This window comes from Heterocephalus glaber, unplaced genomic scaffold (assembly GCF_053883595.1).
Source record: "Heterocephalus glaber isolate CG9 unplaced genomic scaffold, H.glaber_assembly_v1.0 deba00001463, whole genome shotgun sequence".
Classification (NCBI taxonomy): Eukaryota; Metazoa; Chordata; class Mammalia; order Rodentia; family Bathyergidae; genus Heterocephalus; species Heterocephalus glaber.
Window position 1 is genome coordinate 9,591,522 of NW_028258310.1, and position 18,190 is coordinate 9,609,711.

The following is an 18,190-nucleotide window of genomic DNA, read 5'->3' on the forward strand; positions in this document are numbered from 1 at the left end:
CATTACATAAATAGACCACATTTTATTTATCCATCAGTGGATGCATTTCCATCTTTCAGCTATTGTGAATAGTGGTACTATGAACATTTGAGTACAAATTTTTGCATTGATGAATGTTTCATTTTTTCCTTGGCATGTACCTAGGAATGGAACTGCTAGGTCCTAAGGTAACTCTATGTTTAATCACTTGAGAAACTGCCAGAGTATTATTGAAAGTGGCTGCATCATTTTACATTCTCACCAGCTGTATATGGCCCTCAGTTTGATAAATTTGCTGGAATGACTCACAGAACTGAGGAAAACACTGTCTTTGTGTTTATCATCTTATTATAAAAGGTACAATTCAGAAACAGTTAAATGGAAGAGAAAAAGAGTGAGAATAGGGGTGAGCAGGCCATGTAAGGAGTTTCCGTGCACTCTCTGGTCATACTACTCTCCCAGCAATCCAACTGTCTGACATGTGCATCAAACTGGAAGCTCACAGAGTCTTGTTTTTCAAGAATTTTATAACCGAGGTCCCAAGTCGCAGGGAACATGCCAAATCAGCCCGCTGCAGACAGGCAGGTCAGCACACGCCCTACCGAGGTCGCAAGTCATGCAGAACACGCTGAATCAGCCCTTGCCCCAGCAACAATCCACTGGACGACCCACCCCCACTCCTCTGTACAGCCACCTGGTTCCACACTGCAAAGACTCAGAGGACACCAGACCACCAGACCATGGTGCTGAGTCCTGCTGCTCCCGGCCCAGAGGTAGGGGCTTCTGAGCCACCATCTCACTGCCCCTGGTCCAGAGGAAGGGGCTTCCCGGCCACCATCCCTCCCACTGCCCCCAGCCCAGAAGAAAGGGATTTTGGGCCACCTTCTGTCCTGCCACTCCTGACCCAGAGGAAGGGGCTTCCAGGCCAACATCCCTCCCACCACTCCCGGCCCAGAGGGAGGGGCTTCTGAGGCCCCATCCCACTGCTCCCAGACCAGAGGAAGGGGCTTCCTGGCCACCATCCCTCCCGATGCTCCCAGACCACAGGAAAGGGCTTTTGGGCTACCATCCTTACCTCTGCTCCCAGCCCCTGTCCCACCTCTCCCAGCTCAGAGGAGGTAATCTGTGCACGTGCCAACAGCCCCCCCTCCAGTCAAAATGAGAAAACACATAAATAAGTCTCAAAACCAGACTTCCAGATCACCTATAGCAACCCCAAAGGGAAATGAGATGGAACACTGATACTCAACCACCTGGACCCACTGAACTGGCAACAAAAGGGGATCTGCAAAAAATGAAATCAGAAATAATTTATCAGATAATAGGAGAAATTGTTCTCCTAGTGCAAGACATGATTAATGAATCTAGAGAGGAGCTCAGGAACATGATGGAATCCCAAAATATGAAACAAATGGAATCCATAAAACAGATGCAAATCACTTTTTCACAACGGGTTTGCTGCAAGAGGACAGGTGTAGTGAAAACCACCACTAAATCAAAGCCAACATGGGAAAGGAAAAGACTCATATCAACATCGTCATCAGACACATGGATTCGGGCAAGTCCACCACTACCGGCCATCTGATCTACAAATGTGGTGGCATCGACAAAAGAACCATTGAAAAATTTGAGAAGGAGGCCGATGAGATGGGGAAGGGTTCTTTCAAGTACACCTGGGTCTTGGATAAATTGAAAGCTGAGCGTGAGCGTGGTATCACCATTGACATCTCCCTGTGGAAATTTGAGACCAGGAAGTATTACATGACTATCATTGATGCTCCAGGACACAGAGACTTTATCAAAAACATGATTACAGGCACATCTCAGGCTGATTGTGCTGTCCTGATTGTTGCTGCTGGTGTTGGTGAATTCGAAGCTGGTATCTCCAAGAACAGGCAAACCCATGAGCATGCCCTTCTGGCTTACATGCTGGGTGTGAAACAACTCATTGTTGGTGTTAACAAAATGGATTCCACTGAACCATCCTACAGCCAGAAGAGATATGAGGAAATTGTTAAGGAAGTCAGCACCTACATTAAGAAAATTGGCTACAACCCTGACACAGTAGCTTTTGTGCCAATTTCTGGTTGGAATGGTGACAACTTGCTGGAGCCAAGTGCTAACATGCCTTGGTTCAAGGGATGGAAGGTCACTCATAAAGATGGCAATGCTAGTGGAACCACACTGCTTGAAGCTTTGGATTGCATCCTGCCACCCACTTGCCCAAATGACAAGCCTTTGGGGCTGCCCCTCCAGGATGTCTACAAAATTGGTGGTATCAGTACAGTCCCTGTGGGCTGAGTGGAGACTGGTGTTCTCAAACCTGGCATGGTGGTCAACTTTGCACCAGTCAATGTCACAACTGAAGTAAAGTCTGTTGAAATGCACCATGAGGCTTTGAGTGAAGCTCTTCCTGGTGACAATGTGGGCTTCAATGTCAAGAACATGTCTGTCAAAGATGTTCATCACAGCAATGTTGCTAGTGGCAGCAAAAATGACCCACCAATGGAAGCAGCTGGTTTCACTGCTCAGGTGATTATCCTGAACCATCCAGGCCAGATCACTGCTGGCTATGCTCCTGTACTGGATTGCCATACAGCTCACATAGCTTGCAAGTTTGCTGAGCTAAAAGAAAAGATTGATCGCCCATCTGGTAAGAAGCTGGAAGATGGCCCCAAATTCTTGAAATCTGGTGATGCTGCCATCATTGACATGGTTCCAGGCAAGCCCATGTGTGTTGAGAGCTTCTCTGACTATCCACCTCTGGGTTGTTTCACTGTTCACGATATGAGACAGACGGTTGCTGTGGGTGTCATCAAAGCAGTGGGCAAGAAGGCTGCTGGAGCTGGCAAGGTCACCAAGTTTGCCCAGAAAGCTCAGAAGGCTAAATAAATATCACCCCTAATACCTGCCACTGCAGTCTTAATCAGAGGTGGAAGACCAGTCTCAGAACTGTTTCTCCCAATTGGCCATTTAAGTTTAATAGTAAAAGACTGGTTAATGATAACAATGGATCATAAAACCTTCAGGAGGAAAAGAGAATGTGTTTTGTGGACCATTTGTTTTCTTTTTGTGTGTGACAGTTTTAAGTTATTAGTTTTTAAAATCACTTTTTAATGGAAATAACTTGACCAAAAATCTGTCACAGAATTTTGAGACCCATTAAAACAAAGTTTAATGAGAAAAAAAAAACAGATGCAAATAGATTTCCAGGACATGAAAAACTCCACTGAAAGTCTACACAGCAGAATGAGCCAATGTGAGGACAGAATTTCAGATACAGAACATAAGATTGCAATTAGTGACCAGGAAAAGAAAAATTGCTTCAAAATTTTAAGGGAACATGAGAAATCAATTCAGCAGCTGCTAGATAATGCAAAGAAAAATAACATAAGACTGATTGGAGTTGATGAACAAACAGAAGAGAAAGCAAATGACATGAAAAAAACTCTTCACAGAAATAATGGGGGAAAACTTCCCAAGCAGGGGAAAAGAGCTTGACATACAGATAAGTGAGGCATATAGGACTCCAAATAGCCTTGATCAAAACAATCTACACATAGGTATATAATTGTTGAGATTCCAGAAACACAACAGAAGAACAAAGTTCTACAAGCAGTTAGAGAAAAGAAACAAATCACATGCGAAGGAAAGGCCATCAGAATGACAGCAGACTTCTCAACACAAACCATCAAGGCAAGAAGAGCTTGGAGTGACATATTCCAAGCCCTAAAAGAAAACAGCCTCCAACCCAGATTGATGTACCCTGCAAAACTATCTTTCAAAATTGATGGAGAAATAAGATACTTTCATGACAAAGAGCACCTTAGGAACTTCGTGAATACCAAACAACCACTCCAAAGAATTTTACACAATAGCCTAGGAATGGACATTGAGGATCACAACCCCAGGAAGCAAAGCAGAATGAACCCATCTGGCATGACAAGAAATTAAATGGAAAGGGGGAGAACCCAACAAAAAGAAAAACTCATGGCAATGAAAAGTCAATACGTTTCACTTATAACCATCAATGTTAATGGTCTCAATTCACCAATCAAAAGAAATAGACTGGCAGAATGGGTCAAGAAGCAAAATCCAACAATATGCTGCATACAAGAAACACACTTAATTCAAAAGGAAACTCATAGACCGAAAGTTAAAGGGTGGAAAACAATACTCCATCTGACGGGAACCCAAAAAAAAGCAGGAGTGGCCATCCTCTTTGCAGATCAAGTAGATTTCAAGCCAACACTGTTTAAGAAAGATGAAGAAGGACACTACATCCTTGTAAAGGGAAGAATCCAAGAGGAAGAGATGACAATCATAAATATCTATGCACCAAACACTAGTGCACCCAACTATATAAAACAAATACTAATGGCCATGAAAAGTCATATATGCACTAATACAATTGTAGTGGGGGACCTTAACACCCCACTGTCACAAATAGATAGATCAACTAGACAAAAAATAAGTAACGAAATACTAGAACTCAATCAAACTCTTGAACAAATGAACTTAACAGATGTTTACAGACTCTTCCACCCCACAAAATCAGAATACACATTCTTTTCAGCTGCACATGGGTCAGTCTCAAAAATAGACCACATACTCACACATAGAACATGTTTAAGTAAGTGCAAAGGAATTAAAGTTATCCCCTGTATATTATCAGACCATAGTGCGATGAAATTGGAGATCCATAGCAAAAGAAACTCAAAAAACTTATAAACATGTGGAAATTGAACAACACATTTTTGAATAACCAATGGGTCACAGAGGAAATTAAAGAAGAAATCAGACAGTTCCTTCAATTAAATGACAATGACAATACAACATATCGGAATCTGTGGGACACAATGAAAGCAGTCTTATGAGGGGAATACATAGCAGTGAATACACATATTAGGATAACAGAATGAGACCAATTAAACAACCTGATGCTGCACCTCAAGCTTCTAGAAAAAGAAGAACAGGACAACCCAGAGCTCATACAAGGGAGGAAATTATAAAGATCAGAGGAGAAATGAATGCAATGGAGACTAAGAGAACAATACAAAAAATCAGTGAAGCCAAGAGTTGGTTCTTCGAAAGAATCAATAAAATTGACAAAATCTTAGCCAACCTTATCAGAAAATGGAAAGAAAAGGCCCAAATCCATGCAATTAGGAATGAAAAGGGTGAAATTACAACAGACCCAGCAGAAATCCAGAGAATCATCAATACCTACTTCCAGAACCTATACACCAATAAGTTGAAAAACACAAAAGAAATGGACAGATTCCTAGATACATATGAATTACCAAAGTTGAACGAGAAGACCTAAAACTTCTGAACAATCCAATATCAACCAATGAAATTCTAAATGTAATTAAAAACTTATCAACTAAGAAAAGCCCAGGACCTGATCGCTTCACTGCTGAATTCTACAAGACATTTAGAGAGGAATTGCTGCCACTACTGTTTAAACTCTTCAATGAAATTGAAAGGGAAGCAATACTCCCAAATTCATTCCTGGAAGCAAGCATCACCTTGATCCCCAAAGCAGAGAAAGATCCAACCAAAAAGGAGAACTATAGGCCAATCTCACTAATGAACATAGATGCAAAAATCCTTAATAAGATACTGGCAAACAGAATGCAGAAGATCATCAAGAAGATCATACATCCTGATCAAGTGGGATTCATCCCAGGGATGCAGGGATGGTTCAACATATGCAAATCAATCATTGTAATACACTATATCAATAGAGTCAAGGACAAAAACCATATGATTATCTCCATAGACTCAGAAAAAGCATTTGACAAAATCCAACATGCATTTATGATAAAAACCCTACAAAAAATTGGAATAGATGCTCTCTAACTCAAAGTGATAGAAGCCATCTATGAAAAACCAACAGCCAATATCATACTAAATGGTCAAAAACTGAAATCCTTCACACTCAAATCAGGAACAACACAAGGATGTCCACTATCACCACTCTTGTTCAATACAGTTCTGGAAATATTAGCCATGGCAATTAGACAAGAGAAAGAAATAAAAAGAATAAAGATAGGTAATGAAGAAGTCAAATTGTCATTATTTGCAGATGACATGATACTCTATATAGAAGACCCCAAGAACTCCACCAAAAGTCTTCTAGACTTAATAACCAAATTCAGTCAAGTAGCTGGTTACAAGGTCAACACACAAAAATCAATAGCTTTCCTCTACACCAATGACAGACTCGCTGAGAGAGAAATAGGGCAAATAATTCCTTTCACAATACCATCCAAAAAACTGAAATACCTAGGAATCATCCTAACAAAAGAAATCAAAGACCTCTTCTCTGAAAACTATGGCACTCTGAAAAGAGAGATTGAAGATGATATCAGAAAATGGAGAGACATCCCTTGTTCCTGGGTAGGAAGGATTAATATAGTGAAAATAGCCATACTTCCAAAACTGCTATACAGATTTAATGCAATTCCAATTGAGATCCCAGCAGCATACTTCATGGACCTTGAGAAAACAGTCCAAAAATTCATTTGGAACAAGAAGAGAGCCAGAATAGCAAAAGCAATTCTAGGTAACAGAGACATGACAGGGGGTATCACAATCCCCAACCTGCAACTCTACTACAAAGCTACTGTGATAAAAACAGCATGGTACTGGCAAAGAAACAGACCTGAGGACCAGTGGAACAGATTAGAAGATGCAGAAACAACTCCAGACACACTCAGCCATCTCATCTTTGCTAAAGGAGCCAAACACCCTCACTGGAGGAAAGATAGCCTCTTTAATAAATGGTGCTGGAAAAATTGGGCTTCAACTTGACAAGGATTAAAACTAGACCTATATCTCTCACCATGCACTAAATTAAAATCAAAATGGATTAAAGATCTAAATATTAAAATAGAAACTCTGAACCAGTTGGAACAGAGGTTAGGTAGAATCCTTGAAGACATCAGTGTAGGAAAAGATTTTATGAAGAAAACCTCCGTTGCCCGTGAACTAGCACAAACAATCAACAAGTGGAATGTCTTCTGATTAAACAGCATCTGCACAGCAAGAGAAACCACCAGCAGTGTGAAGAGACAACCCACAACGTGGGAAAAAATCTTCACCTGCTTTTCCTCAGACAATGGTCTACTATCTCGAATCTATAAAGAACTTAAAAAGATCAGACCTCCCAAATTTAAAGACCCAATCTGAAAATGGGCATCTAAAATGAACAGACATTTCTCAGACAAAGAAGTAGAAATAGCAAATAAATACATGAAAAAATGTTCAACATCACTGGTCATTCAAGAGATGCAAATGAAAACAATGCTGAGATTCCACTTCACTCCAGAAAGAGTGGCTGCTATCATGAAATCAACCAATAACAAATGCTGGCTGGGCTGTGGGGAAAGAGGAACACTGCTCCACTGCAGGTGGGAGTGTAGACTGGTGCAAGCACTGTGGAAATCAGTATGGAGATACCTCAAAGAACTAGGACTGGAAGTCCCATTTGACCCTGCTATTCCACTGCTGGGGATCTTCCCCAAAGAATTAAAAGAATCATACCACAGTGATATAGGTACACCCATGTTCATAGCAGCACAGTTTGTGATAGCTAAAACTTGGAAACAGCCCAAATGCCCATCATCTGGAGACTGGATCAAGAAAATGTAGTTTTTTTATAAAACGGAGTACTACTCAGCCATAAAAAAGGAGAAATTAGAGACATTTATAGCTAAGTGGATGCACATTGAGGCAATACTCTTAAGTGAAATAAACAGGACACACATGTGTAAATACCGAATAGTTTCTCTGGTGTGAGAAACTGAAAGTGTAAATAAGGACTAAAATTTATAATAGGTAATGTGAAATAGGAAGGAAAGGGGCAAAGGGGAAAGAAGTGGAAGGGCCAGGGGAAAGGATAGAAGAGAATGGGATTAATATGAGAAAATGGAAAAATAGGAACAAAATCTTTGTAAATAGGGAGGAATGGAGGGGTTGAAGGGAGGGCTGGGCAAGGGTGAAAAATAAGAACCAAGAGAGACTATGTAAAGGTGCAAATTTCCAATGATGAATGTCATTATATTGTATACCTAAAATGTACCAATGATTAGAATGAATAATCGATAATGCAAAATAGGAAGAAAAGGTCCAAAGGGGTAGGGGTAGTGGGAGGGTCAGGGGAAAGGAAAGAAGGGAAAGGAAAAATGATGAGAAATGGAAAAAATGGAAATAAAGTCTTTGTAAATAGGGAAGGGTGGAGGGAGTGAAGGGAGGGCTAGGAATGGGGAAAAAATAAGAACTAAGATGCATTATGTAAAGGTACAATTCCCAATGAGAAATGTAATTGTGTTGTATACCTAAAATGCACCCATAGAATTTAACAAAAAATATATATATATGTGTGTGTGTGTGTATATATATATATCAGTTGGATAATTATGTACAAAAATAATTTTGCAAAAACTAAGGCATCCAGCCAGGCATGGTGCCACAGCCTGTAATCCCAGCACTCAGGAGGCTGAGACAGGAAGATTGCCCCAAGTTCAAGGCCAGCCTGGGCTACATAGTGAGTGCAAGGCTAGCCTGGACCATATACCAAGCCCACATCTCAAAAACTGAAAAAAAACAAAAAATTAAGACATCCGAGTGAGAGATTACATCATGTGGGTGTAGTACAGAATAAGAAAAGGAAAACTGAAGAGGGTATGGAGAACAGTTTCACACTACCTGACTCACTCCTCCTCTAAGCCCAAGCAGTGCCGAGAGGAAGGGGAAAGGAAGAGGAGTGAAATGAGCACTGAACTTTGCCATGGACCTCAGTACCAAGCCTTCTAAGTATACCGACCACCAGGCCAGCCTTCACAGCTCTGGGCTCCGGGAGGACCACAATGGCCCCAGAATCTGGGCCAGCTCCCCTGATGTCTGGCTTCAGTGGGTCAACTAGAAATCCACAACAAACTCTGCAATTAGTTAAAAATCATTAGAATCATGTCCATAGATCCTGTAAAATCAGAAACAAGATAAGGATTCCATTTATCCCTGCTACAATTTAGCATATGCTGAAATTATAACCAAAGTGAAAAAAACAAGAAAATGAAATAATAGGTAAAAATATTGGAAAGAATGGGAAATGCAAATGATTCATTGAAGACGTGTTTAATTAAACAGAAAATGTGAGAAAAGTCAATTTAAATTGGATATTTTTATATTTCAAAATTGCTGAGTAGATTTTATATGTTTTCACCAAAAACAAATAATATGTGAGATGATGGATATGTTAATTAGCCAGGTTTAATCATTCCACAATGCACAAAGATAATATAACATTATATCATAGCCATAAATATATAAAATTGTCAATTATAAATTTATCAAAAACAGAAATGCTCTGAACGTGATGACTTCACTAGTAAATTGTCAAACATTTAAATATTTATTTAAATACTTAAACTAACACCAACCCTTCTCAAACTTTTCCAAAAATTTGAAGAGGAGGGAATACTTCCTAGCTCATTCTATGAGAACAGTGTTATTCTGATATAAAAGCCAGGCACTATAAGAAAACTTGATATTGAAAGTGGTACTGGCTGTACACTCTAAGGAGTCAACACATTTATCAAAATTTTTTCTACTAAGGGCATCTTAATTGTAACCTCTGACATAGGAAATATAGCTGTGTTCAGTTTCATACAGCAATGAAATGAAATATACATAATAAACATTTGTGTGGTCTGCCCAAACTAATACTGTGCCATGATTTCCAACTCAGTATTATTGTCTTTTTAAAGTCTTAAAAAAACATTTTATTTACTATAAGTGTTATTACAGGAGTTTTAGGGTGAAAGCCCTGGCTCTGAGAGGTCCCAAAAGATCAAGTTTGGCCATCCATCCCAAACCACCAATTAAGGAGCCTGCAGTGGCAAGGGGCAAGAAAGGAGCTTTAAACAGGGTTGCCATCCTGAGAAGAACAGATAAAAATGCCGCAGACCAGCTGCAGTCGATGCAGGGTAGGAAGGGGAGAGGTCTCAGGCCGGCGAGTGAGAAAAGAACCTTCGCAAACAATGTGCAGGTTCCCTCCGAGAAGTCTCAGTGTCCGATTTATTTTTATATCTTTAAGCAATAGCTAAGAGGCATTGGGCAGAATATGTTTACATTTTAGGTTGCCTTAGCAACATCTAGTGAGGCAAGGTTATTTTTACTAAACAATATATTTTTCTAAGCTGATTCATATCATTGAACATAATGAATACATTTCTTAAAAATCACAATTGTCCCCTTATTTTCCCATACCTAGGTAGAACAAAATGTAACTTAATCAAAATCTCCAGAGGGTAACTTAATTAGAATCTCCATAGCAGCGGGGGTACAAGCAAGATTTAATTAATTAAATGTCAAACTTGTGGTCACCAGTTAGCCCTTGAGAAACTGCACAACAGTTAATATAGTTTGCTATTAGCTCTCTACCTCTCTATACCTCTATTTATCTTAACTAACTGTCATTTGGGTTCATAGTTCATGAGCAGGAGATATTTTCAGCACTGTGAGAAATATTGAATAACTTGCCTCTTTAATGAATTTACCTGTCCCAACTTTCTCTCTATTTCTTATTTCCCACTATTTCTTACATCTAAAGTCTGCTGCCCTTTCAACCTCTTCATAAGACCCCTTTAATAATAAGAAGGTCAGCAATAAGAGGGGGGAGTTATAGTAGTGGGAAAACAGAGGGAGTTTCAGGAAAGGTTTGATGTGGCAATAGAACTAAGAGAAACTGGAATTTTGGGACTTTTGAGCCAGATCAGATTTCAATACATCATTGCCAATTTGCCTTATGGAGAGTTTGTTGTTAGTCACAAACACAATGTCCTGTGACCAGAGTAACAATTTTAAACATTATGGCATGAAAAAAATAAAACATGAGGGTACGATGTGTTCCACCCTTCTTTTCCCCAAGCTGGAACTTTGTCAAGCAGCCTTGGAGTTCGGTTGGGCTTCGCCGTAAAGAGATTCAAGATCTGTCTTCAAGATGCTAATAGAAATTTTAGGGTTTATAGAAAAGGGGAACAAAGACAAGAGTTGCAATTTTGTATCGCTGTCAGGGTAGGTAATCCAGGTTAAGCTGTGGTCTGTTGATTGTTATCCCAAGACTGTTTGTGTGACATTCTCTCGGAGAGCCAGCATCACTTGAAGGGGACACTCAGTTTCTTATGTGAGGTGGCTGCTCCTGCTTACAATGACAGCCTTGATTCTCATCATGGAGTAATTATTCCTGCTTAGGGAGTGATCTCATCATAAGGTAGGGTGACCTGCTGTTAGACTCATCCATTGCTTGGGTTAGCTTCAGTCCTAAACGTGTGTATAGATCCAACCTGCTATTACTGGAATCAAGAGGGCTGGAGAAGAGTGTCTCAGAAGGAAAAATTTAAAGAGATACATGAAATTATTCTGGATTTTTAAGATTCGGTCTCCATGTGTGCTTTTATATCCCCTTTTCTTCTATACCCAAGCCCCAATTTTTTTAAATATTGTGCCATATGCTCTACTTTATCTCCTTGATCCAGTTGTATGTGTATTTACACCTGTCATTAAGTCTTTTCCTGTGTTAAATTAAATTTGAAGGGCCGGGGATTTAGCTCAGTGGTTTCGCCGCCTGCTGCGCAAGCGCAAGGACCTGAGTTCGATCCCCGGTACCAAAAAAAATTGACCTAAAGCTGCCTTTGTACTTAGACAGCTACAACCTAACTTAATAACCTAACTTAGTCTGAAAAATAACTTGAGAATATGTATTTCCATCACACAACCAATTCTCAGCCAATCATAGCAGTTGAGCTTCCAGCCAACCACAGCATGCAAAACTGTCAGACAAGGTAACTGCAAAAGTGTAACCAATCATGCTACTTCTGTATGTCACTTTCTTTCGCTGGCTATAAGTATTCCTGCCCAGCTTGTGCAACAGAGCTTTTGGTCCTGAGTGCCACTCAGTTCACAAACTTTTCTTTCCTCCCCGATTAAACTCTATTAAATGTAATTCACCTAAAGTTTCTCTTTCAACAGTATTAAAATGAAACTTTCATTATCTGAGCTCTTACATAACATGATCACAATATTCATAATGTTAAAAATTAAATGAACACTTTAATCGCTGCAAAGCACAACAGTTAATCCACAAAGTCGATTGTTAATATAATTGCAATGCACTTAAATTCTACACTTAAATCACAATATTCTCGAGGAAGACAATGGATAATCCATTGTTTTAAACTGCAAATCACCATTGCCAACATGCGGTGGGGGAAAGACAGCAATTGTGACTAGAAAAGAAGCAAAACCTATGCCTTATCCACTCGACACTAAAAAGTTCTTACAGCCAGACTAGCCAAATTATGAGTTTTGTACTTTCCTTCCAACTTTTCCTACTCATCATCCCTGAAATCTACGAAGTCTCAAGAAGAGATTTCCTAAGACATAAGCCTTTCCTTACAAAATCTGTGACCATGTCAGGGAAACCCGGGAAGTTGATCACCTTTACTGGGCTCCGCCCCTCTTCCTCAGTCTCCTCTCCTCCATCCTCCTGTCTCGTTCACTGTCCCCTCACCTCTGCTCCTACCCGTTTCCTTTCAGTTCCTTAATCTCTCGAACCCAGTTTCTTTGTCTTGTCTTCTTGTCCCTCGATCTATCTCAGACCCCTCACTTTTTCCTTTATTTTATGCCTTAGTCTTCTCTTCCTTTCAATTTTTCCTTCTTTTTCTTAAACCGGCTTCAATTATTACTATATGGTAATTTCCCTCCATGGAGCATTTCTTATAACTGTTGACATAATTAAATTTCATCCTTTCTGTTAAGCCCTCTCTGGGTCCTCACTTTAACACTTTGGCCCTTCCCACAATGGAGTTGCCTTGGACCACTACAAACCCTGTTGTGTAGGCTATCTAACGAAAATACTGTACCATTCCAAATTATTCCTCTTTCACAAAATGCATTCTGCAAGTAACAACAATATCACTCCAAAATCCTTCTCCAAACCCCCTGTAAAAACTCTCTTCAAAAGTTTCCATCTTACGGGTATGTATCTTATTCCTCCTTTCGGTCATCTTCCCCTCCCTTCCCTGTTGTGATGGTACAGCCCAATTCCAGGCGCTGAAAGGCTGAATCTCCCAGTTGTACGGAACAGACAGGCTTCAATATGGATTCTCCCTAGTAGAAAGTTTCTTGGGAGCTGCCATATTGCCTCCTGAAGAAACCCGCAGGGTACAGACCTAGCGGTCTCTGGAGTCCAGTGCAGTGCTCACCTGAGGAAAGAGAAAAGAGTTCGCCAATATGGATGTGACAGCCTCACCTTTAAGCTGTGACAGATGTTTCGGGACCGATAATCGAGCTGGGGGTCACATTAATGGGTCCAGGGACCAATAGCCAGCTTAGTAGGAGAGGCTTCACTTTACAGTCTCTGCAGGATACAGACCACCCTCAAGCTGAAGGCCCTCTTTAAAAGTTTTTCAAACTACACCCTTCCATCACTCCTGACCCGCGCAGAAAAAAACATCCATCACAAGAAGGAAAAAACAATCTTTATAAAAGAATGGGGTTATTGTTGTGAATTCCCTCTGATCAAAGACCACCTGGAATACCATGTAGTTAAATGAATTAGAGTTACTGCTCTTGCAGCAAGACTGACTGTTCCTGCCTATCAGCAAGGGGGTGTTAGAAAGGACTTTTTATAGGATTGGGGTTTGTGTTAAGAGATTTTTTTGAAGAAGTTGGTAAAGTGATCCTTGCTGTAGTTTGGATGCACTGGAGAAGTAGAATAATTCAATGACAGGGAATTTTAATCTTAATTAGGAGAAAAGATTAGACTGGAGCCAAAGATGCAATAGCTAAAGCAGTAACAGTCAGGAGGGGAGGAGGATGTTTGGTATTTTGTGCTTTAAACAATGTTCATGTTCTGTATTAAGACATGATTTCAGAATGGTCTTGGTTTTGTCTTGATCTTATCATGGTCACAGAGTCTTATCTGATTTCAATGGTCTGTGTAGTTGTTCATGTTGAATAGGAAAGTTGTGAGTGCTAGGCCAATCAATCCTCAGATTTCAAGGGACACATCTTTTTTTCCTAAGTTTATTGAAATCATTCTATGTTCTATTTAACAAATATTTGTTGAACATGGCATTTACTTGAAGCAGGGCTGAGTGTTCCGTCAGATACAAGCATGACTATTTGATTGTTTCCTACCAAGTTTGCTTTTATACAATGTAGGATATCACATGAGACAATCTCCCTATTATGGAACTCCTCTACTTCCTCTAAAAAGAGTTCAGCTCTGTCTTCATGACCCATCTTGGGATTAGGAAGAGTTTACCTTCCTGCACTATGGTATAAGCCTATTTATCAATGTTTCTAACCTATCATTAATTTTTTATACAGACACACTATTATTTTTTAGCAGTAATAATTTAAACAAAAAATATTAAACAATTTTAATATATGGATACTGATATGGCAAGAGAATTTGCTGAGTACATGAGAGAGCTTGTCTTAGTCTGTTGGGACTGCTATCGAGAGAGGAAACCACCCATCTGTATGGAATTGGACAACTATGGGTTAACTAGGCAGCTATGCTCTTTGTGGAATGCACCTGAGTGACCATGACAATTTCTGTAATCTGTCACCAAAGGAGTGTAATTGACTCAGAAAGTCCTGCTAGAATTCTTTGTTCTTCCCCCACCACTACTCTGCTTTGTGTAAATCCTGCTTGCTATATTTCCAGGAAAACGCCAATAAAATTAAGCCTTGTAAATGTAAAAAGAGGTATATAAAGAAGAGCAAACTTCTATTCAGGGCTCTGGAGATTGACAGGAGTCACTCACTGAGCTGCTGGCATTATTAAAGCCGCTTTTGCTCCTAACTCCGTGTTTGAGTGCTGTCTGGGATTGCCCCCCAGTTTCCTGCTGCACTGTAAGAGAATACCATAAATTGGGTAGTTTAAACAACAAACATTTGTTTCTTACAATTCTGGAAGCTGAGACATAGGTGATGAAGGCACTAGCAGATCTAGTGTATGGTAAAGGTACTTGTCTTGGTTTTTAGGTGGGTGTCTTCTCATTGAATCCTCACTTGGATGAGAGACAATCTCTCTTATGTCTCTTCTTATAAGGACACTAATCCCATTCAGAAGGTCTCTACACTAATATACTAATTACCTTCCAAGGACTCCACCTCCCAATGTGATCACATTGGAGATTAGAGTTCCAACATTTGAATTTAGGAAGGACATTCAGTCCATATAGATCTCTTAGGATTTTGTTGGCTGTTTGTTTCTCAATTTTCCACTTGGCTATTTTTCCATTCTTATCACCTGGGAACTACTCTGTGTACAGTTAAATCTTTATCTCCATAATTGTTGTCTTAAAATAGAGTTCTAAAAATAGAACTTCAAATTGAATATAAACATTAATTCAAGAGGAATAGTAAGGTTTTCATAAATCTACTGGAAACTAAACTGCATTTATCCAAATTGAAATATACATTATCTAAGTCCTACAGGATCATATTATAATCACAGAAGGACTAAAGGTTTATTCTTCTTTTATACCATGTTTGGTGATGCTTCTGTAAGGCTCAACAACCTTCTCTAACAGGACTGCCTGTTATCCACCTGACTTCTGGGGGGCAGTTGTTTCTAGACTGGTAAATGTCTGTTCCCGGCCTGTAGAGACTTTGTTCTGTCTCCTAGTTCTGATTTCTCAGACTTCTTCCCTTTTGGAGGAGGAACAAAAAATGATCAAATCTCAAGTGAGCTGCTTGTTTATTTTGTACTTGGTTTCCATACAATTAAATGGAAAAGTACCAAATAAAAATTAAGAAAATGTAGAGTACAAAAGATAAAGACTTAGCAAGGAGCTGCTATATAATATACAGATTACATGTAGGTTTTAACCATATAAAACCATTACAAAACTAGAGTACAAATTTATATTGTATACACTTGTTAAATATAAATTATATGTAGTAATAGAAGTGTATAAATTGAAGTATAAATTTGACTAATATTTCTGGTGGTCACAGAGAGAAGTTAGAGGATATAATATGTATGGCCTGCATTCTCAAAAAGAGAAATTAGCTGAATTTTCAATGATGAGAAAATATTTCTTGCCATTTGTATTAAAAGAAAAATGTGGACTTCTTACAGGTGATTTCTTTGCCTATACTCCTCTATAAATGTATGAGTAGATTTTCTTGCATGTGTTTCTTAAAATATTTCTTTTGTAGGTCAATTATCATAATGATAGAGCTGAACTCCTTAATCATTACTATTTAGGGAGCTGCAGGCTTTCAATGATGGGGTAACACCTGGATAAGATGGAATGAGAAGTGGCCATTGGTCTCCAAAGTAAATACTGTGCTCAAAGCAAGGGGGCTTTAACTTCTTTCCTCCTGGAATATCCAGAAATAACATTTGTAGTGCTTAGATTTTTTTCTCTATCTGTAAACTCTACTATTTTTAAAATGTAAAATTCTAATTTTCCCTGAATGACTGTCTTCAATTTTCCCAGTACCATTTGTTGATTACTTCACTTATTAGAAATGCTGCTTTTATTTATCATTTATTTTATTTATTTATTTTACTTAGTGAACTCCAATTTGTGATTAGGTATCACCTTGCTCTTCTGTTATCCTAATGTGTTTGACTCTTTTTGTTAAAAAAAAAAAAAAAAAAGCTACATCATTTTTTCTCAAAAGACATGATGTAGAACTGGGCACATAGCTTTGCATACAAAAGTAAAACTAACAAGAATGATTGCTTCAGATTGAAAGGGAATATACTGTTATAGGGCCCAGTGCTGTTTGAGGATGTGGGTGTAGATTTCACTCAGGAACAGTGGCAGCAACTGAACCCTGCTTAGAGGACCCTGTACAGGCATATGATGCTGGGAAACTACCACCACCTGGTCTCAATGGGTAAGAATGTCTTGCCTGCATAACTTGGAATTGTCCAATCCACTGACTCTTTTTGATTGGGTTGGTTTGATTGGGTTTGATTGGGTTGGTTCCTTACATCCCTAATGACTTTATGCTCTTTCCCCTTGCCAGCATAAGGCATTACTTTGCTGAGGGCCACCTGGACAGCTTTATGGTGGGCTCCTAAAAGTGTGCTTTCTCTTCTTTCTTCAGTACAGTCAACTATATATCTCTATGATAGAGTATCCAGTTTCCAAAACAGATGTCATTTCCACTTTGGAACAAGGGGAAGTGCCATGAATCATAAAGAGACAAATTGGATCTATAGAGGTGAAAATCTGACAGGAGGGAGACAAAGGAAGTGAAAGTTTTGTTGCTTTGCTTTTGTTTCTAATTGACTGGTGGCTGGGGCTTAGGTCACTCAGATTGATTTTCCTATTCCTTCTTGCTCATGTGATGGCCATGCAGTAGGCATTCAACAACGAATTAATAGTGAGCCATATGCAGAAAACATATTTCTTATTAACCCATTCAACAATGGTATCTTTAGTTCCTTTCTAAAAGAAATTTTCAGGAACACAGATTGAGCTTAGAAAAGTCATCAAGATTCATGGCTGTATAAAATTATATGTCAAATATAGTTATGCTACAAATGTTGAGTGAAAATTATAGAATTTAAAGACAGTTTAAGAATGTTACAGAATTTAAGCAGGTACATTTTTCTGATTATGTAGCAGCTGCTCTGAAGTTGTTTTGTTCTGGTCTGCTAAGGATAAAACTGAGGGCCTTGGGCCTTGGGCATGCTAGGCAAGTGCTCTGAGATACATCCCCAGACCTAGAGCATCTCTTAAGTATGGGATAGGCATAAGAAAAAGGAGGACACACTTTAGGAAGGAGGATATTTACAAAATTCTTGGAAATAAGCATAAGTATGGCATGTTGGTGCATGCCTGGCACTTGGGAAGTGAGGAAGGGGGATCATAGCAACTTCAAGGCCAGCCTGAGCTACCTAGTGAGTTCAAGGCCAGCCTGGACTACATAGCAATACACTGTCTTAAAATTTAAAAAAATAATAATAATAATATGGTTTTTCTGGCAGAAATTTGCTAGGCTTATTTGACTTCACTAAGAAAGATTTATTGGGGTAGTAGAATATAAGCTTGGATACACAGTATAAATGTAGACAGCCAAAACAGTACACTGAATTTTTCTGGGTTTTTTCCAATCTTTGAAATATAACTCAATGCCATATAATTCACCTACTTAAAATTTA

General features: G+C 39.2%; 1 protein-coding gene across 1 annotated transcript; it reads left to right on the top strand.

The window, feature by feature from the left end:
- The first annotated feature begins 1,415 nt into the window (after positions 1 to 1,415).
- On the top strand, positions 1,416 to 3,171 carry LOC101698880 (elongation factor 1-alpha 1). Its single transcript, XM_004854436.3, is given in 1 exon segment — positions 1,416 to 3,171. A coding segment is annotated over 1 exon segment (1,386 nt). The 5' UTR covers positions 1,416 to 1,485; the 3' UTR covers positions 2,872 to 3,171.
- The last annotated feature ends 15,019 nt before the right edge of the window (positions 3,172 to 18,190 follow it).